General features: G+C 39.5%; 1 protein-coding gene across 1 annotated transcript in view; it reads right to left on the reverse strand.

Annotated features, from left to right (window-relative positions):
* The window catches only part of PPP3R1 (protein phosphatase 3 regulatory subunit B, alpha), a 38966-nt gene extending 21669 nt beyond the window's left edge, over positions 1 to 17297 (reverse strand). Inside the window, exon 1 of the mRNA XM_054290157.1 lies at positions 17058 to 17297. Within this exon, the coding sequence (XP_054146132.1) occupies positions 17058 to 17060 (3 nt within the window). The 5' untranslated portion in view covers positions 17061 to 17297. The remainder of the gene's footprint in view (positions 1 to 17057) is intronic.
* Positions 17298 to 22299: the final 5002 nt, after the last annotated feature.

The following is a 22299-nucleotide window of genomic DNA, read 5'->3' on the forward strand; positions in this document are numbered from 1 at the left end:
GAGCTAACTACACTCGCCAATCTTGCATTATGTTTTCAGGTCTTCAACAAGTCCAGTCTATCCTGAAGCTAGGACAGTATTACAGTGGTTTAAGATCCAAGACTTCCAAGCTGAATCCAGCTCAAATGACAATTCATTGAATCTTGAGGACTACACTACAGTTTTCACCACCTCAGCTCTGCTTATGTTCCATTCATTGTTGTAACCAAAGCCCACAACATTCCGTAGTTATTACCTTGGTTATCCAAAAATCCAATATATTTTCTGGCACTGGACTGTCCTATCTGGGCACCTTGCTACCCTTTGGTGCGAGCTTTCCACATGAACAACAGAAAGAATTAAAGAGGGTACAAACGAGCAACAAATTCTTACAGGTTATTCAGAAAAGTCATGGATTAAAGTAAAGTAAATAAGCAAGGAAAGACAGGAAAACAGAGAAGCAGCAATAATGACACCAGGTAAATGGCACAGACAAGAAGTATGACAGTACAGGACTTGGGCACTCCACTGGTATGTAAGAGTTGCACTTCTCCGAGTAAAACTTGCCATCAAAATCAGTAACTCTTGTTATGAACACAATTCAAATAGCTAGAAGTAGCAACATATACTGAACTCACAGAATGGCACAAGTCATGAAAGAAATCTGTTTTAGTATTTCTTAACCAAATAAATCTTTCAATGGTCTACATGGAAAAGAATGAACAGTATTCTTACGGAAGAGTATCCACCACTTTTTCTTTAATTCTTTAGTCAACCAGCAACAAGATGCATATTGCAGCAATATATTATAGTTATTTTCTCCTGGACCCCTGAAGATATAGCTACAAAACCAAGCCATGAAAATTATGAACTGACCTTAAATGCTGGAATTTTGATTATCTTGGGTATAATCACACAGTGCATGCAGGACAACAAGAGCAATCAGTGTCTCTATCAGCCTCAGTCAGCCTGGGCTCTTGCAAGGCAGGCCCTGCTTGACCAATCTTATCTCCTTCTATGGCAAGGTGTCCCACTGAGCACATGAAGGCAAGGCTGTGGATGTCATTCACCTGCACTTTAGGAATGCCTTTGACACTTGTCTCCCGCAGCATTCTCTCAGAGGAACTGTCTGCACAAGGCTCAGGTGGGCCAGGAGTTCACTGGGTAAAAGAACTCCCTGGATGACCAAGCCAAGAGTGGTGGTGAATGCTGTTGCATTCAGCTGCAGGCCTGTCACCAGCTCCCCAGGGCTCAGTTCTGGAGCAGGTCACATTTAATACCTTTGTCAATGACATGGACAAGAGGATCGAGGGTACTCTCAGTCATTCTGCAGATGACACTATGGGAGTTGTGTTCTGCTGGAGGGTAGGAAGGCCCTGCAAGAGGGATCTGGACAGGCTGAATCAATGGGCCAAGGCCAATGGTATGAGTTCCACAAGGTGAAGTGCCAGGTCCTGTCCTGGGGTCACAAGCCCAGACAGCACCACAGGCTGGGGGAAAAGTAGCTGGAAAGTGTCCCAGCAGAAAATGACATGGTGGTGTTGACTGACAGCAGCTGGACACAAGCCAGTGTGTGCCCAGGTGGCCAGAAGGCCAATGGTATCCTGTCTGGATCAGGAATAGTGTGGCCAGCAGAACCAGAAACCTCATTCTTCCCCTGTACTTGGCACTGGAAACACCTCAAAACCTATATCCAGTTCTGGGTCCCTCACTTCAAAAAGGACATTGAGGTTCTGAAGCATGTCCAGAGAAGGTTTGGAATCTAGGTCCCATGAGGAGCTGCTGAGGGAGCTGGGGAAAAAGGAAGTTCAGAGGGGACTTTATCTTGCTATTCATTTGAGATTAAAAAGAAATCTTACAGTTACATTTAGTTCACACATTGCTGTCCAAGTAATTTAAGGTTTCCTTTAAATTGGTAGAGGATTTACTGGCAGGCACAATTTCTTAAGAGGCCATACCTATATAGCATAATACATCCACAACTCCCTAACATCTCTGTTACAATCCACCCAGTAGTTTAAAACTAGTGATGCAAGCCAGTCAACATATTCTTCCATTCCACCTTCACGTTTGGAAATAACTTCGATTTAGACACATAAACTGTGTTCTCCCCTACATCTGTCAACCATCATCCCTTGAAATTTTATAGTAACTTTTTCTGGGTGCATTCAGATACATTTCTTGTAAAGGTTAGCAGAAATCTGATAAACAATTGAACTTGTATCAGCGCTCAGCTTTTATGTATGATCTTAAAGGTGAAACCATAAAGGTACAACAGACAGGTCTTACTGTTGTTAACAGGTCTTACTGCTATTGTCAGCTGTTGTTTATACTCTAACTCAATACCTCACCTGTGAATACTAATCAACAGCAAACATCAAGGAAGGCTGCAAGCATTTTACATAGAGAAAAGAGAACACCTCAGGGGGAAAAAAATCATAAACAAAACCACAAAACCAAACACAGCTTCTTTTAACTTACCTTGGAAAGAAGATGTCAAGTTTTAAATGTGTTACCCGTGAAGCAGCCTAAACTTTTAATCCTGCCTCTAAATAAAATACTCTGTGACCTTCAGTACAGAAGGAACTCAAAAAAAGATTAATACCTAATTCTTCAACATATTTAAATTGCAGACATCAGAGATAATGAACCAAGGCAAAGGGGATTGGTGGATTTGGGATTACAGTAGAGATCAAGTCAGGTTAAAGCTGTTACAGCATTCTGGCATCGCTTCTTTCAAGTATGCCGAGTGTTATAATTCCCTTTGCCACAATAAAAAAAAAAAAGTCTAATTTAAAAAACCAAACAAACAAACAAAAAAAAGCAAAAAAACACCGAAACACCACCCCCTTATTTTAAGTAAGTGATGATTCCTTAGAAGAGTCTCCCCTTTTGCATGTATGTCAGGTTCTACCACATCCTCTTTCTGGATACAAGAGGCAAGAAAGACTGCCCAAGTCTTAGGAAAAGCCCACAGTTTACTCCTTAGTCACCGTCTAATCCAGTCATGTCTCTGCTCAAGCTTCATCAGTCATTTTAAGGGAAGATACTTGTCCCCTGGCTGGCAGTTGGCCAGTAACTTCTGCTATGCTTTATTTAAGCACTTCACTGTCCACGGGTCTCCTCCAATGTGAGATATTAATGGCTTAAGGCCATCACAGTCAAGTAACCATTCTAGGATATCACAGGGAAGCCCTAAACCAATGAAAAGAAGAAGAAGAGCAAAACCAATGTCAGTGATGGCTCCTTTTGCCAAAGCCTCTAGCAGACAGAAAAATTAAAGGAATCAAGAGTGTAACTTACAAGAGGATTCAGCCTTTAATACACCATCTGGCTTTTTTAAGGGAAGCATAACAATAAAAAATGCATCTATTCAAATAGGATAACACCAATTTTTAAAATTTTCACGTTTTGAATTTCAAGTTTTCAGGACTGAAAAGCAATCTGTGAAGTCTGTACACTCACAGCAGGGATTATATGATATATATTCATATACATCAATCCTATAGCATTCCCTATCTGAACTCCATTACACTTGCTCAGCTTCCAACAAAAATCTAGACTTGCATGATATTGAAGGTATGATTAAGTACTTGGTTTAATCATAGATCTCTACATGCAGACACAAACAATAGTTACTCACCTGCAGCGTCTCCCAGAAAAAAAAAGTCACCCAAGACAGAATGAGACATACAGACTCAGCAGAAACAACAAAGCAGTTTGCTAAACTGCTTAATAAGAACGAATGACCAAAGATAAAAGCAGCTTTACTGCAAAGTCCTTTTCCTGAATTTGGAGGACAAAAGAAGCCATGAGGTCAGAGCCTACACTGATAATACCATTTAGGTATGTATGATTCCCCTAAATCACCTCACACAACTTCGATGCAGACATAATAAAAACCTAAAAGATAACTAGATTACTGTAAACTTAACTCAATTGTCTCATCTGTAATATGTGAGACAACTTATATTTTCTGTTCCATTTTATGATCACCCTAATAGAGTTTGCAGTATGTCAGATAGATAATCAAAGGTGCTGGCAACAAACATAGTGAGTTTTTAAAACTAGGTACAGCAGAGAATAGGTTGTGCCACATTTAGAGAACTAACAAATTAATCTTGTTATTTGAAGGGGAAAAGCAAAACCTCATACGTATGAAAAACCATAGAAAACAATAAGAGCTCTCATTGTAAAAACCTGTAAAAACATCACAATCTGTAAATAAAACTTAAGAGAAAAATAGTGACGGGAACAAAAGTGTTAGCTTTATGAGCTAAGGTACATTTCACAATTTCATCTGGCAGTTCCCTGCTGCCACTCCTTAGCAGCAACCACCCAATCTGCTTATCCAATCACTTCAAAGCTCACATTTAAGCTTGCATCACTCCGAAAAATTCTCAGAACCCTGCAATTTTAAGTGCATAAACGAATAATGAACTCTCAAAAAGCCAAGGAAAGGAGTTTCCCAGAAGGATTCTGAAGCAACACAACCTTTAGTAGGGGAACAATAAAATTCTGCCACTACTAAATGAAGTCCTGATGCAATTAAGAGTTCACAATGGGAAGGCTTTGAGATTAACAGTTTGTTCCTCCACTGCTTCTGAAGGAGTCCCAGAAAAATTGTTCCTCCACTGCTTCTGAAGGAGTTCCAGAAAAATTTACAAGGTAGTAATTTATTTGTTCCACTTTGCTTAATATACTGGTTTTACCTACAAAACTTCTTTCCACTTTTACAACACAGAGTGAAGTTTATTCAATTCCCTTAGCTAAAGAGCAGACCATGGCAACTGGTCCTTTTCAGCTTTAAAGACAATCGCAGTAAAGTTTCTCAATCAATCCACCCCATGACCCCATGTGCTGTTATATGGACTAACCCCACACTAGTCAAAATGAAACCAAGACCATACTGTCCAGAACATTTGTGATCCAAGCACAAAACTAGGTAGAAAATGCAAATGACTGCAAAAGAATAGACACATCATATACTTTGGAAGTACACAGTGCAAAAGCATCTCTAAGGAGTATGAGAGGAAACATTAAATGGGACTGAAGACTTTATCAGTGACTGAGGTGTCCTGGGATTTTCAGTTAGGAGCCAACATCTTAACAAAGAAATTGCATTAACTTACATTTAATAAGATATTAAAGAGAAACAAAAAATCAAAGCATATCACACTGATTTTGTTTTCTTGTTTTTTGGGACAGTGATGGATATAAACTGGACATCAGACACTTAGGAACACCAATTTAATCACTTCATTAGTAGGAAGGACTGTTTCCCCCTTTGTGGATGAATATGAACACAGAAAATCCAAGCAACTGCAAACAATAAATTGTGTCACATTCATGTGAAAGAACAACTTCAGATTTTAAAAAGTAAACTAACACAGAGGAAAAAGGGGAAAAAACTTCATTCAAAACCTTAGGGCAAAACATGTAAGCATCACCAAGAACCTGGAGGTACTACAGAGTCCCACAATTTTGCCAGAAATTAAGATTATACCCAAGCTGTTATTTAGCATATCATACTCTGTCAAATAAAGAAAAGACAAAACTACCCAGAAGAGTCAAAACACTCATTTTTGAAGATAAAATACTCAGTAGGCAATTAAAGCTCTTTCAGCTTCTCTCTTGGTCCACAACAATTTGAAGATAAAACAAATTTTTCCCAGAAAACAGACAATGCTCCAAACTTCCACTTCAACACAAAGCAATAATGACCTCACCCCTGGCTGACCTACATATAAATAGGTACAGAACAATTACTTTACAAGAAGATATTAACTTGATCTAAGCCATACTGAAATACAATTTGCTATCTATATTCTCATGAGGCTGCTTTTAATTAGGCCAATTAAATTCTCAGCATTTCCAGTGACTATAAAATGGAAAAAAACCAAACTAGGAAGCTTCAGGAAGCAACTCTACAGACTAAGCCCCGTAAAAACTCTACCAAGTTAAATGGTATTTCAATATCCCTCCAAAATTAATAGTCAAAGAATTATATTCTCTGTAATATTTCCAAGTCAAGCACTCTTGCCACTGGATTAATGAGGAGTGTGAAATACAGGCTTTCATTTCTCTGCATTGTTTTTCAACCATGTCTAGTAGATTGTGGAAATCACAGTCACTTAAGGTATAGGACTTGCTTGCAAATTTAAACTTCTTTTTGAGTAATTTTCAAAAACCCAAAGGCTATCAATATCTATAGAATCAAAAGTTACCTCTTAAAAATATGAGTTGTGATACTCCAAATACAAGAAATGAGTAAATTAAAGGATAGCTCAGTCTTCTGAAGTTTCTGAACTTCTGGATTGGCTTGTACAAAGAAGACATTTAACTCCAAAAGCCTGAACTCTACAGGCAGAAAAAAGCACAATATCCATTAGATCAGTTTCCTATTACTACACTTCAGCAATGCAGCGAGGATTAAAAAGGAGTAAGAACATTTCTCTTTGCAGAGGGTTTTTCCAAAAAGCAGAAAAGGAGCTACAGCAGTCACAGAATCCCAAGCAAAGAAAATAAATCTCAACCCTAATTTCTGCAAGAAAGGACTACAGATCCTCAGGCATGATTAGGCTGAGACAAATATGAAAGATAAGAATTTAGCTAGAAATGAAATGTAGCATGTTGTCCTCTGACAGCAAGTAATGAACATACAAATTACTATATTTGTTAATATATAATTCTGTAACTAGTAATATATATCCATTAATGTCACATAATTAATCTGTTTCTTCCTCATGTAGCTAGCAAAGGTCCCTTGCCACAGACTGTTAACAAACTCGAGCAAGGAAAGTATGGAAGATCATTATCAGTTAGAAAATAAGTTTAGGTGGCTTCTTTTTCTAGGGGAGTTTAGACAGTAGATTCACTGCAAGTGGTATTTATAGAGGGCAAAGAAAATACCAAAGATATATTAACAGATTATACTGCATCATATAACAGCATTATGATACTTAAAAGACTCTACTGCAGTTCAACATAATTCCCTATTCACAGAAACAGTGAGGTTAGAAACAGTCAAGAACAACACGACCTGCATTTCTTTCTCTACCAATTGATTTTCCTAAGTTTTTAGATTTCAATAGTGTCTTCAGTCATGTGTTAACTGCAAAGGGAAAGGCTTTAGGAACAGTTGCACAGGTATTATAAATTAATCTGAAAAGGCCTGAAGCAAAAAAACAAGATGATGCAGCTCTACTGCATACAACAGTTTAATGGCAGTTTTAACAAACATCCTTGAGCAGGAAAGTGTAAGTACCAATTCAGAAAGTATCAGTAATTCACAAGGCTCTACCACAAGGGGTTAGAACAGAGTCAGGAAAGCCAGCACTGCACAGAAACAGGCTGCACAAGCAGATGCTGTCACCAGCCTTTCTTCCCATGTAAGAAATGTAAAAACAGTTCAATACCACTTGGGAAGTCAAAAAGGGAAATCTAAGTTTGAAAGGAGATAAACATCTTACAGCCCAACAGCTGCCCAACAAGAAAAGAGAAAGAGGAAACAGGATGATTAAAAAAAAGATCATAAAGCAGGCAAAATGTCATTCAGGTGACATCACAAAAGAGACTGAAGAACATTGTGAAGAATTTTGAAAATGACACATACCTCAAAACAAAAAAGACAGTTCAAAAATGGGATTTGATTTCACAAACTGACATGAACAAAAAACAATCAAGGAGGCAAAGATGCAGAACTGAGCAAGATATGCAAATCAAAGGAAGAACCAGTTTGTGCTGAAGGGGAATTGTTGCATAGAAACACAATCTGAAATATTAAGATTTTTTGTATTCTCAACCTGTTAGCACTAATCTAGTTTTGTCTTTTGCTTTTTTACTAAAGGAAAATAATCAGAACTTGCAGCTGTCAGCTAATAAATGGAAACATTTTAACAAGTTCTGGTTTAGTTTATGCTATTCAAGGATTCACAAAGAATAAAAATGAATCATATGGTTTGAAAACAGGTCCTACCAACACTATGATCCAAAACAGAGGGATCAAATCCACCGTAATTATCAAGAAATTTACAAAACATTAAACAGGTCTTTTTGGCATCACCAGCTTCTATTCTAAAATGAATCCTTAATTTCCAGCACTCAAGAATTTTCCACAAATTAGAAATTGGTCTTCTGAAGATGCATTATAAATTTCCAAAGTCTTCCAATTATCACAGATTTCCCAATAAAATTAAAGCAAAATGGAACATAATAAAACACAACCCCCCCAACAAACAAACAAACAAAAAAAAAACAAAACCAAAAAAAACCACAAAAACACAACAACACAAGTGCTTTTTCAATTAAGGTTTTCCCCACTATGGAATACTTGAAACCTTCAAACAAGTTCTCTTTTTATGAAATGTATCATAGAGAAAGTACTGACTATTTTTAGTCATAACACTGAGGTGATGTCCATTCAGGAGTTTGTTATATTAAGTAATACTCAAATGCTATTTAGAAGAATATTTTAGGTTAAGTTCTTCAGGACAGGAAGTGGTTTATTTCTTACAAACAGGAATGCAAATATTGAGTATCACTTTTCCTACAAGCTAGTAACAGGGTACTCAAAGGATTACATTAGAAGTCCAAACCAATTTCAGTAACTTATAAACATTCATGTCAAATGTTTGAAGAATTATCCAAAATCTCATTACCAGAATAGTTCTAAGATATCTAAACTAAAAATTCACAGCATTTGCTAAAGATTGCTTAATCTTGACAGAACTCAAGGCTTATTAATTGCTGTAATTGACAATACAACCATAAACAGCTGTCCTGAAGAGCCATAAATTTTCTCAAGTAGTAAATGTACATAAAGTTGTAAATGTATGTAAAAGCAAGCACAAGAGTACACACAGTGCAGCACTAAAAAAATTACTGGTATTTATAGGGTCTACAGGTTCCAAAAGAAGTCCAGCAGATGCACCTCTGCAGAGCCCCAGGGACCTCCAGTCATAATTACCACTTGCTCACAATCAAGAATCCAGTCCACAGCGCCATGGAAAGACTGACACAATTGTGCATGTAATCACAACCTGTCCACAGAACCACAAGCCACCATTTTTCTGTTGCTCACCATCTTATCTCTTCATGTGCCATACTTTCAAAAACTTGCAGTTTGCAAGCACTAAAGGCAGTATATAATGCATATATGTCACCCTGTTTTTTTAAGATTTTCTAAGCCTTCTGATATTGACATTCTTGTAGTGAACTTTCTCACACACTTTCTGTAAATAACTCATTGTTTTTCATTCCTTTATGGAGGAGGAGAGAGTTGATGGACTGTTGGTTTGACTGTGTCATTGCAGAGGTGTCACTGTCACCTTCCAATCCGCTGTCAGTTTTGTAAAACTATAAATATTGGAGTCAGAGAATAAAACCCCCCTTTTTTCCCTTCACCTTGAGAGTGGTGGTGTGCTTGTGTTCTTTCGTGTCCTTCAGCAACACATATACATTTGCATACTAGTCTGTAATACAAACTGCAAATCAAAGAACGCTTGTAACTTTAAACAAAGCCATTTAGCAGCTCTGTGAAACACTGGGCAACAAGACTTGATGCAACATTTACTGCACTGCACAGATGCTACACAGTATCTCTGAGAAAGTAGGTAAAACTACTAGTAAAACCCATCCTTTCTCCAAAACCAATTTTTCTGGAATCTTTAGTTGTACTGCCCCCTGCTATAGACCAGTACACTATTACTACCTAATTACATAAAAATGCCTACATCTAAACCCACCATCTTCTCATTCTGCTCCATTTTAGACCCCTTTACTCAAATGATTTGTTTTCTCACCACTAAAGGGCATCTGGCCACCTTTTAACTCATCTTCCCATTTTTTCAAGGCCTCTCAAAAGAGGATTTTTCAGAACTGACCTTCAGCAAAACTCAGCTGCATCTCTAGAGCTGCACTATAATATTCAAGAGTACACAAGATTCAAACTGACTAACCCGTCATATTTTACAAATTACATTTATCTGATTTTTCAATGCATTTCAATCAAATTTGTTTGTCTGAAAACAAACAAACAAACAAAAAAAGCCCTTAACACCAGCGGTACCTCCTGCAAATGCCTTAGTCTAATTAATAAAATAAACAGTGTTTTGAATAAAATATTTCAGGAAAACTAACACTGCTTTTATAACAATAACTCGACAAATTTAATAGGTGGCAAACAGGTATTTTAGTTGATACCTCTGAGAAGAAAAGTTATCAGAGTGCCAAGATAGTCAAATATAAAAATCAAGTCTATTTACTCATCTGACATTTTTACTACTGCTGCTTAGAAGTTCTCCTATTTATCATAGATTTTTTTCCTGACTTTTTAGTAATCTACATGCAATCAAGCTTTAATCTAAAAAAAAATCTGTGAAGTGTCACTTTAGCATTATCAACAAAACTGACCAATGACTGCTCAAATACCACCTGTTAGCAGTGGCTCAATACTAAATTAAACTTCCCAAGGGAACATTTTATATACACAAAACTGAAAAGCTGTTCAGTCATCATGCCTACAAGATACATGAGTTCTCCTTCACATGCTCAGGTCTGAAGCATAGCCATGGAGTTTACTGAAAAAGAAACCCCAACAGCAAACCAAACTAAACTCCTTTTAAAGTCCTTTCTGCTAGTCATAGTGTCATTCAGCAGAGGGAATTCCAGTGATATTTTTCAACTTCAGTGATGCTACTCAGAACCTACACAGTGAGCAGTGAAATAACTTGGTTTTGTCCTTTACTACTTATTACAAAAAAAACCTCAAAACATCTCATAAATGCACCCAGAGGAGATAGTCACAGGGTAACAACAGCGAAGAGGTAGAAAAAGAGTCTTGTAGTTTCCAGCTGATGAAAATAAGGGGTAAAAATCTCCGTATTTGTCACAAATACATCAGAGGAAGAAAATGTTCCACAGCATTTAAAGATGATACTACTCTAGGGTTGTATTCTAGTGAGAATCACAGCTGCATCCACTTTTCCAGTAGCTTAGTTTCCTCGCAGAACATATCAACCCTGGGCTTCCTATCTGTTGTCCCATTGATTCCTCTCCTGCCACTCACAAATTCTGACTGAATTGCTTCCATAAATGTCTTAATACATTTTTTTTAATTCCCCTTACCTAAGTTAGGAACTATTGTAACTTTAAGCTGACTCAAGCTTCAATTCTGTGCCTTAAGTTTGCTTTAAAATGTTCATCAACACAGACTTTGCAAATATGCACTGACACAACCTGTTTACAGCTCGAAAGCCAAGATTTTTAATTGCAGTTCCTAAGAAATGCTGCCTTTAATCCAACACATTTAATGGGTTTCCAAGACTTCTGTAATGCAGTTAAGGATTATTTCTATCACTAGATTTCTTCCTTAACTGTGGAATGGAGTATCAACAGCAGGGCCAAATGACTGTCAAGTTACAAGTGAGTCAGATATAGTCTCCAGCCTGTTTTATACCATCAACACAGTTTTGCCCAAACAGTTATAGTGCTTGTAGCAACATATAAAACACTGTCTACATGGAAAAAGCCTAATAAAGTATAGCTATCAAATTAAAATTTTCAAGCTACACAAAATGTCAAAATTAAGAAGAAATGATACTCCAGAAATTACTTTGCTTGAAAGATGGTGGTTTTATTCTTAGACACACCTGAAATTTAAAAAACCCCAACTCTTCACAGATTTCTGCCATTCAAATTATATAGGTAAGACCTGAATAGAGAGACAAGACACAATTTAAGCTTAGCCCTCGTTAAAATAATCTCAATATTACTAAATACATTGTTTCATCCAGTGACCAAAAAAATCTAGCTACATCATTGCATTGCATGCCCAAATTGTATGCACAAATTCTACCCCAAGTAGAATATGCTGCTTCTAGTCCTGGACTTTCCTAGAATACCTGAACTGGTATATCAAAAGATCTATCACAGATTAAAAGACACTGGTGCATGTCCAAGACTTTCCCACTTCATTCAGCACATTAAGGCAATCTCTGCAGCTGATCTTTCTGACACTGCTGGTGTCAAGATTACTTGAGGCCACTGACAACTAAGAAACAGAGTAGCTTCTGCAAGATATTAAAGGCCTATCTCCAGCTCTAATCTCAAAAAAGCAGTCACTTTAAGCGGCTAAACACTGTTACAAAGATGTTGGAAGAAGGCAGCCAGTAACTACCGAACACCATCACATGCCTTAAGCCAAATGGACAATGTACAGCACATTGTCTAGTGGCTGCATTTCAACTCCAAATCCCAAGACCCCTAAATTTGTAACAGTTTATTTGATTTAGACATATTTCTTTTCAAAGCTACAAACACACATTGCCAGTACCACATACTAATGCTAACTTCTAAACCATAACAAGGACCTAGGATAAGTTTATTACCCTGCCATGACCTCAACCTGTTCCATTTACAGAACAAGGCCAATATTTACCAGCTTCACAAGAGCATAGCAAGTTAAATTCTTACCGTCTTTGGGAAAGAAAGAACATATTTAAGTAATTTATATAACCATGTCAGCCAATAAAATTCCAACTGTTTCAAGAGCTCCAACTTTTCTATATTTTAATTAACATAGGCCTGAGAGTCAAACAAGATGCTTATTTTCTAATGTTATCCTGCTCAGAGGTTCCAGCTGCGTAACCTTTAAGCACAAGCACTTTTTATTCCTCTTTTTATGCCGACATATTCCTCTCATCATTCCTTCCCCACCATCTCAATTTTTACTCCCTCATCCTCACAGGGCTCACTCCTCCCGCAGCAGAAGACTTGGATCATGACAAGGACATCACACAGTAGCAACTTCTCTGTTTCTGCTGATTCTGGCACAGAAATAGCATGTAGGAAGTATGGAAAACAGCCAGTGCCCTTTACTCCCAAGGAACATACAGGAATAAACAAGGTCAGGAAAACAGAAAAATATATAGTCCAGAAGAAAACAACAATGGAAAACTGGAAAATGTGTCACTATATGAACTGGCTGCCAATGAACAAAGAACTGTTCTAATTTTTTATTAATCTGTCTCCTAATTACAACTTGACAAATGATATTACACAGAGAAGGGAAAACAGGCTTGGCAAGGAAGAGGAGGGGCAAGGAAATCGAGAGCAAATTGTTTTCAAGAAGTCACATATTAGCTCAAATTACAAAAAATGGTTTTTTCATTAAAACAATTTTTCATCATCATTTCATATAGTTACACCAAAGTCTTTGGAATCATGGAATCAGTTCGGTTGGAAAAGACTTCTGAGATCACTGAGTCCAACCTACAGAGCTTTACGCTCAACTACCACTCAGATTTAAAATGTTTTAGGAGAGGATACAGTTTTCTGTAGTGAAACACTGCTAAATACAGGCAGCAAAAATGGGGAGGGAAAGCAAAACAATTCTTCAAACTAGAAGAATAAAAATCATAGCAATGTAAAAAATCTTATGCAAGATTAATTTATGAATTACAGTAGAAGAACACTATTAAGGACACCTACAATTACAAAAAGCTATTTTTTCTGTAACACTGCCAGGTAAGCACCACTTCAGCACCCAGATTAAGGGGCTGGAGTATCTCTCTTAGACGGAAAGGCTGAGGGAGCCAGGACCTAATCAATGTGTGTCAGTATCTGAAGGGAGTGCTCCAGAAGGACGGACCAGGCTCTGTGTGGTAGTGCCAAGCAATAGGACAAGAGCAATGGGCAGAAACTGACGCACACAAGTTCCACCTGAATGTGAGGAAGAAATTTTTACTGCGTAGTGACCGTGCACTGGAACAGAACACCCAGAGAAGGTGCGGAGTCTCCCTCCGCAGAGATATTCCAGAACCATCTGGGTACAATCCTGTGCAATGCGCTCCAGGACAGCCCTACTTGAGCAGGGAGGTTGAACCAGGTGACCAATCGTGGAACCCTCCAACCTGACCCATTCTATGAGGCAGCAGAAGCAGACAGAGAGAAGTGGTTTGGCATAAAAATGTGCATTTCTGCCTCATCTCGTTCCCTCGGAAATACCAGAATTACTGAATTCTCTTTTTCTGGCACTGATAGACAGAGGACAGTCCCATCTACTTTAAGATATGAGCAAACCCCACAATTTAGGTGTTATTAATCCACTCCCTTAAAATTTTCCTTTCACCTGCTAAGCCAGATGCTTTAGGTCATGAATATACTGAAGCTTCTGAGGTATGCCCGCCACAAACTACTTTCCCTTCAACTACTCAACTGTCATTCTCCCTATTGTTAAATTAATAGTTAAACCACATAAAAACAGAATCCTACTTCTACCACAGGAATGGTGAAAAAATATAATTACTTTTTTAAAAGTCTTTTTTTGCCCCTCTCTACCAACAGGCTCCATCTCCTTGTTTAGGAATAACTAGCTTTTTGTTCAGCTAATAAGCAAAGCATGTAACACCCTCCCCGCTAAATAGTAAAGAATTGTTTAAGATGGTCTTATGGGGTTGTTTTTTTTCATTTTATTAAAAACCTATTTAGGAGGTTCTTTACTCTGATAATTTAGAATCAGTGTCAGATCAGTTCTGGAAAATGCACTAGAGGCTCTAATATCCAAGTGAAGCGAGTCAAAACAACTGAGTAAGAGACTAGTTAAGACAGATGCACAATGTAACATGTTTTGGGTGATTCCTGCAGAATTCTGGGGCTTCTGTACTACATCTATGAAGTTCAAGATCTGGATATGAACCAGAACACAGACCATCCCAAGAAGACAGAATTTATCTAAAACTAAGATCATTTAATACCTTTATCTGTGCTGTTTACCTTTTCCTAGAAAACACTACTCATAGGAAAAACTTGCTAAGTCAACTCTGACAAAAATAGCTTATCAACATTACTTCCAGCATTATGTAATGGACTTGTCATCGTATGCTCTGACAGATTATTTTAGAACCGGCTATACCTAAACATCCAGAAGAACATTCTTTGACTCGCTAGATGTTTTTGTTTTATCTTAAGCTACCTACTACAAACACAACAATACATTCACCTCTTTTTTCATGATTACTGTCAGCTCTCTCATTCTGCAAGAGCATAAAGGAAATGCTGCTCTAGACTGTGAAAAAGGAATTTCTCTAATACCATAAGGGTTGAAACAAGATGTACTCCATTAAAACTGAACTCTTTCAATTAGTCAGGAAAACATTCCCTGACTAATGACAAAAAAAAAAAAAAAAAAAAGAATAGCAACTTAAATTAAATGCTGGGTGTGTTTTTTTGTTAATGTATCATTTTATATTGATTTTCAGACTAAAAGGCACCTAAGATCAGGTGGTACCAGAACCAGTGTAGTGATATAGCTACAGTAGTGCTATGCTTACTTGGGAAAACAAGCACCTCTACTGGCAGAGATAACATTCATAACATAACATCGTTTTTCCCCAGCATATATATTTCTACATTGCAATGCATCATACACAAACACTATTCAGGAAGCAATGAAGTAATGATCAACATGATTACATCATCAAAAGATCATAAGAAAGCTTGAATTACAACAGAACGGATGAAAAAAAATAATCAAAGCTAATAATACATGAAAGTTAAGTTCATTAAAGTCTCCTGACATGCATATGGGCATCACAGTTAAATAATAATTCTTTCCATTTATATATGTTAGCATGTCACATATGGCAGGTCTTTGAGAAGAAAATTTTCACAGAAGATCCAACTACTGGCAGGATGAACACAACTTGTGTGGAAAATGATCACTGTTCATGATGATCTATACATTCAAAGTAATTATCAGTACTGCAACCATGGCATAAGTGATAATAATTTTTTTTAAGCCTCAAATTCATTAATACCTTGTTCTCAAAAGATGAACTTTTCTTTCCCCGCCCCAGTCTTGATGTGCTCGCAACCGAAACCAAAGATTTATACACTTCAAAACACTTCTCCAAATGCACATCTATTAAAGTGTACACAAAAAACCAGCCTGAGCATGGCACATTTGATTCTGCCACAACTTTATTTTTTAAAGGAAAGATTGCAATGCCTGCTTAAAAACAAAAGGAAACCTATTTTTGACTTCCAGGCCCTGTGAGGTCTAACGTGCATTGTGATAACCAGCTGGCCTCGCTCTGAAAGGGCTAAAAACAACAACAAAAAAATTTAAACTACTTGTATTTCTCCAGCGGTAAAACCAAAATGTTGCCAGGTCTTTCTGCAGCCAGGGTACTGGATAATTTAGGTTAAAATAAATGTTTATTAAAAAACAGGGCGTTGATTTCTTGGCAGCGGTGAAAAGCAGCAGACACCCCTAGTGTCGACGTAAAATACTACACGACTCCATACTGTATCTCCAGGTTAATTTTACAGCAGAAAAAAGGAAATTTAAACCCGTCATGATTGAAAAAACAAAGCGACTCTCGCGCACACACACACCAGGACACATCGCACTCCCGCAGACCCCGAGTACACATCGTATGTGAAGTGTCAGCTTTCCGCCCCAGCCCAGTTACAGCGCACATTATCCCGTCCATTGGGCTACGTGCATTACAGCTTTCCGGTCCGCATACGAACAGCTATTGCTGCTGCACCGGGGGCGGGGGGAGAACCCCGCGGAGCTGCGAAACAACCCCCGCACGGCAGCGCCGCCGAGATCGCCGGAGTTTCGCTTGGAAACGGCTTCGGGGACCGACAGTGCCTCCGGGGAACAGACGAGGCGCAGCACGGGCAATGCGAATCCCCAGACCGCGGGTAGGGTCGGGTGGGGGTGAGGTGAGAGGGCGCTGGGGAAGGGAAGGGCCGAGCCCAACTAGCGCTCCCAAGGCGGTGGAGGGAGGAGGCGGAGAGCTAGCGGGGTTCCGTGGGCGGCGGAGCAGAGCGGGGGATGCACCCGCCGCCGGGGAGAGCCGAGGAGGAAGCCCAAAGAGGCGCTCGCCCGCGGGAGGACGTGGACTGCCCGGGGGCGGGAGGAGCCGAGTCAGGGGCAGGGCAGCGCCGAGGCGGAGCGGTGGTGGGGCGGCGGGGGTGGGGGACCCGGCCCGGTCTGGAATATTCCAGCGGGACGGGAGCGGGGAGGGGTGAAGAGCTAGGGAGTGGAAGCGAGGGAGGGTCCTCACCATGGCGGCGGGTGGGCGTCAGGCGTCTCCCCCGCAGATGAATCCGCCGACCCCGGCCTCGCTGTGCGTTGTCCGGCGTCGCCGCCGCCGTTGGCACTCCCAGTCCGCTCCTGATCCCGCTGCCGATCCCGCTCCCGTCACTGCGGCAAAGGCTCCGCTGACCCGCGCACGGAGCGAACAAGCGAGGGAGGGGGCGCGAGCGGCGCTGGCGCGGGGCGGAGGGGGTGGGGCTCTCACATCCGGGTACTCCTCTGCGCGGGGGGGCGGGGCGAGGTCATGACATCATCGGCGGGGTGGGGAGCTGGGAGCACAAAATGGCGGTGGGCCGGTTTTGGGGTTGACAGGGGCGGAAGTGATTTTTGGGGTCATTGAGTCCAACCGTCAGCCCGGCGCTGATACTGTAACTCTAATCTCTAAACCACTAAACTACATCACCCAGCACCAAGTCCAGGCGCCTCTTAAACACCTCCAGGCTTGGTGACTCCACCGTCTCCATCGGCAGTCCATTCCAATGTCCACCAGACCAGTAAAAAATCTTTTTTCCTACTCTCTAATCCCAATCTCCCCTGTCGCAGTTTGAGGCTGTTTTCTCAGGTCCCCTCACTTCAGGCAGGGCAGAAGAGGCCGGACTCCAGTTACTCGGAGAGAGCAATGAGGTCCCCCCTGAGCCTCCTCCAGGCTGAGCTACCCCAGGTCCTTCAGCTGCTCCTCATAAGCATGTGGGGGAAAGGGGATTTTTGGGGCTGCCCGAAGGTCCCTTTTAGTAGGCCTTTTGTGTTAAATGTTAACTACAAAACACAACTCTTTCTTTTCTTTTTGCTACTAAACCAGGACTGATCAGGCTGATGGCATACACTTTTTTTTTTTCCCCTTGTATGATTTGACAGATGAACATGTGCATGAACATGAACATTTTCAGTGCTGGGCCTGGCTAAGTGTGACTCTGGGTCTGCAGCGAATGGCTTGAAATGTCTTGAAAAGGACTCCGGAGATGCAGATTTCCTGACCTGGGCAGCAGATATAAGTACAAAAATAACTTAACTCAAAGTTTATTACTGCTACAGCTACTGGTGCTAACAATTATCTTTGCTCGTTCAGGCCTCTGCCCAGGGAAAGGTTCCCTCAGGAAAACTGCCAGAGCTGCTAGTTGTCCTTGTTCTCACAAAAACTCTCTGCTTAGGCTGGTCTCCTTCACCTAGAAACTGTATATATATATATTATTAATATATGCATAATTATTTTATATATATGTATGCGTGTGTTTGTGTGTGTGTATGTATGTATTTTTATAAGCTTTGCTGCTTCAACTTCCTCATGTGACTTCTGTGTTCTGCAAAAGGGGAAAAAAAAATCCACAGGAGGAAGCTCTGTGCAAGGAAGCATTTGGAAGCAAGCCTTTGAGAGGTGGCTGGTCTCCCTTTGTTCTGGCTGTTATTTTCCTCAGGTTTTTAATATTGTATTGCAAGAGGCTATCAAGGCTCAAAGCTGCTTGGTAAAGAATCAGAGAGTATTTAGTGTTGGAAGGGGCCTCTAGAGATCATCTAGTCCAACCCCCATATTTAACAGATTTTTAGAGTATGGTGTTTCAGTACTGCTAATAGTTAATTTTACAAAACTAAATAAATTGTGTAGTGATGAGATAATCCTTAAAAGTCTATGCATGTATCTTTGTTTCATGCCAGGTTTGTACCCTGCATAGTCTACAAAATAAAATGACTGAGTTGAATGCAAACTCAGATGAAGGATGTAGTCTCAGTAACTCCTTTGAGGCAAGATTTAGGGCAATGCAACTGCTTGCATAAGTAAGGCTGACCCTCAGGGAGTGATCTCTATATATTGTGAAGTTTTAAGTAGGCCAGATGACACCTTTAAAACTTCTGTAAAGGGTAAAATAAAATAGTTAATAAAGAGGGTGTGGTTCCACATTTCCTTCAGTGTTTTTGCCTTTCTCTGCTAAATGGGTTTATTTTGGAGCACCATGACACAGCATATAACACTGTAACAAATGAGGTGGTGATGAGAAAATAGTAATTGTGTATAGTTGTGTTGATACTGCCAAGGAGAAGACTTGGTACCATGTTGATGTTTTTCAGGTGTTTGTTCCTTGGCTCTCAATAGCTAGACACTTTGCCAGGGAGATGCAAATTAATTCTGTCAAGTTCAAGGTGAATGGTGAGCTAATTCACAGGAGAAGGGAAGACTGGATTGTTGCTTTAAAACCAGGTTATTTTTTTAGGACCACATCTGAAAGCATGAACTTTCCAGTCTAAAATGGAATATCCTCTCCCTTCAGCTCCTTCTGGAAGAGAAACTGCCTCATCACTGCTGCCCTATTAGTGGGAGTCTGAGCTGATCTAAGATTAGCAAAGATTACCTTTAGAGTGCATGGAGAAACCTGGAATCTTGAAATTAAATGCACAAATGCTAAGAGGAATGGGAATCTCCCATAGGGAGGTCTACTCAGGGACCTACATAAATGAAGGGTGACTGTGGAGTTCAAGAATAGATCAAAAGCTGTTCTGTTCTAGAAGACTGAAGCAAAGCAGAACAATAAATGTGCAGTTCTTAGAAACTGTTCATGACTGATGAATGTTCTGTTCCCAAACTGATATGCAGCAAGGGGGAAGTTTTAGCGGGAAGAACCAAGAGTGGGTCAGGGAGAATGCACAGAAAAGCCTGGCAAAAGTAACTAAGTGAAGGTGGTGGTGATGAGTGAAACTGAATGGTGGTGATTTGCACCAGAAGAAAACAAAACAAGCACTAAAACATAAGTGTAAAATGTGAGTTAATAACAAATCAGCAAAACAGGCTGGTAAGAACCTGGGCCTGGCCACAGTGGGAGGTTATACACCAGAAAATGGTCTGGTCCAGGGAAGGAATTTTCTGCCTGTTTTTATTAACAAATATGGATGGTTAGGATGTCTCTTCTTTTAAGGGGAAAAAAACCTAATTGATAAGATGTCTAGGGATAAAATATTCCTAGATTTCACTAAAAGCTAGCATTAAAACTGATTGGCCTCTAGCCAAAAAAGAATAACTTGAGATCTCCAAGAGGAAAAGGAATTCTGATATAAAACAGTCTTGCTCCTTGCATCTCTGTCATTGCAGCTGTATCTAGCAGATGTAAATCTGGAGTAAAAAAATCAGCTAAATGAAATAGAAGGAAGCTAGAATTTCTATTGAATAATGTAATGAGATTAAAAGAAACAGAAATGAGTAACATAATACCTTATTTGCTACTTTTTTGAGTTCCAAGTAGACAGAGCCAAGAACTTAGGAAAATACAATTTTAATCTTGCAATTCAGTTATGTCGCTGCTAATAGTTTTGAACCTCTAGATGCAGTACAAAGAAGAACTAGTGCACTTTTAATTCCCTTCTTTTGTTTGAATGTGTCCAAGTTGCTTTTCTTTTATATCTAACTTCTAAAAGAAGTTAAAAATGAAAGGTGGTGTTTATTAGTGTGTAGGTAAGAGTCTGTAGAAAACCATGACTTGCATTTGATGATTTGCATTATGGTACCTGTATTTCTGACTAATATTTTTTAAAATGTTGATATGTGATTTTTTTTTTTAGAGTAAGAGTCAGACATCGCTTTGTCATTTTTTGCTGGAAGTAAAGCTCGGCTGCAGCATAATTACAACCATTCAAACTAGGATCATAGCATCATGTAATCAGTTGGATTGTAAGGGACCTTTAGGGACCACTTAGTCCAGCCAAGGGACCACCTATGTCCACCATAAGCGGGGAAATCTTCAACTATACCACGTTGTTTAGGGCCTGGTCCAGTCTGACCTTGAATATTCCTAGGGATGGGCCTTCCACCATCCCTCTGGGCCACCTGCTCCAGGGTCTTACCACCCTCACTGTAAAAAACATCTGTCTCCATGTAGATGGAAACTGATAAGGCTACAGATAGGTAAATATGTAAACTCTGTATCAGTTTGGGATCTTCAATGTTGTTAACCATTGTGATGTGGCTTGCACAGTGCTTGACCTAATGCCTGGAAAACAGTTTCTGTGCTGCTGCTTATGTGTTTGAGCTCTAGCTCATTTCATAGCATGTTTCTTTGAAAGTGCTATTTATGATGCTCTAACTGTCTCAAGTTTTTGAGGATTTTTTAATATCACATGTGTCTTTGATGTCCTGAGCATATTTTTCTTTGTCTTGCCTTGCGCTACTCTTCATATAAAAATTCCTGACCCACAAACCTTGCTGGATACAATTTGTCAGCATTCCCCTCTCTGTTATCCCAGGGTTAGGGCTGCCACCTAATTAAATAATCTTCTGTCCTGACCCTTAACAGGCTGTAAGCAGCTTTCCCAGCAAGGCAGGTAAACTCTTGGGACTGAGTGCAATAAAGCTTGAAATACAGTATTTTAAAGCATGTTTGTGTGTTCGTATGTAGTAGTGTTTTATAAAAATCAATAATCTCTTGTTCTTCTGTAGTTCTGTAAAAGGAAGAAAGGAAAGCAACTTATGAACTGGCTTTGAGGGAAAGTGCTTTCAGTTACTGTGGGTGAGGGAGGATGTACTTTATCGGCAAAAGAGGAAGCCTTTTCAGATAGAAATGAAAACTCTTTTCTCAGCATGTTTGAATTGCCCTATTAGTGCAGGTCCTGAACTCTTTATATCTGTAAAACCAATGCACCATATTGATTTATCATTTCAATTGCAATAAACCAATAATAAGCACTTCTAAAGATACAAAACTGACTAGAAGTGACAAATGGTTGGAAGGATAATGTGCCTCTTACTCCTACATCTATCTTTTCAGGTGAAAGAAATCGAAGGGAACCTATCCTTATTTTCTGGCATATTTGTGAGAGCATGTATAAAGTACCAAGACTTGGGAGGAAAGGGAGATGATATTTTTCAGATTCAGTAAGGCACAGCTGAAAAAACTATCTAATGAAAGACCAGAATAATGCTGTGGGGGCACAGAAGCTTGTGAAGCTGTAGGTCATATGGTGAGTTTTAGTTACCCATTTGTGTATTTTGTGTCACTGTGGGATGCTGGATTTCAAATTGCTAGAAGGGATGGAGATGTATGGTTGTCTCTTGCATATGTGCATTTACTGAAACAGTGCTTGTTAATGCTTCTGATCTGTGGATCTTGCTGCCCTAGGTGCTGTGAATTAAACGACCTGGTAGTAGAATTATTTGTTTTCAACTTTTGTTTGTCATTAACATGAATGGGCTGACTGCTCAAAGACCTTGCAACAAATAGAAGCAAGTGCTG

The sequence above is a fragment of the Melozone crissalis genome, unplaced genomic scaffold, assembly GCF_028551555.1.
Source record: "Melozone crissalis strain CALT ecotype California unplaced genomic scaffold, PUWL_Pcris_2 ptg000081l_1, whole genome shotgun sequence".
In the NCBI taxonomy this organism is placed as follows: domain Eukaryota; kingdom Metazoa; phylum Chordata; class Aves; order Passeriformes; family Passerellidae; genus Melozone; species Melozone crissalis.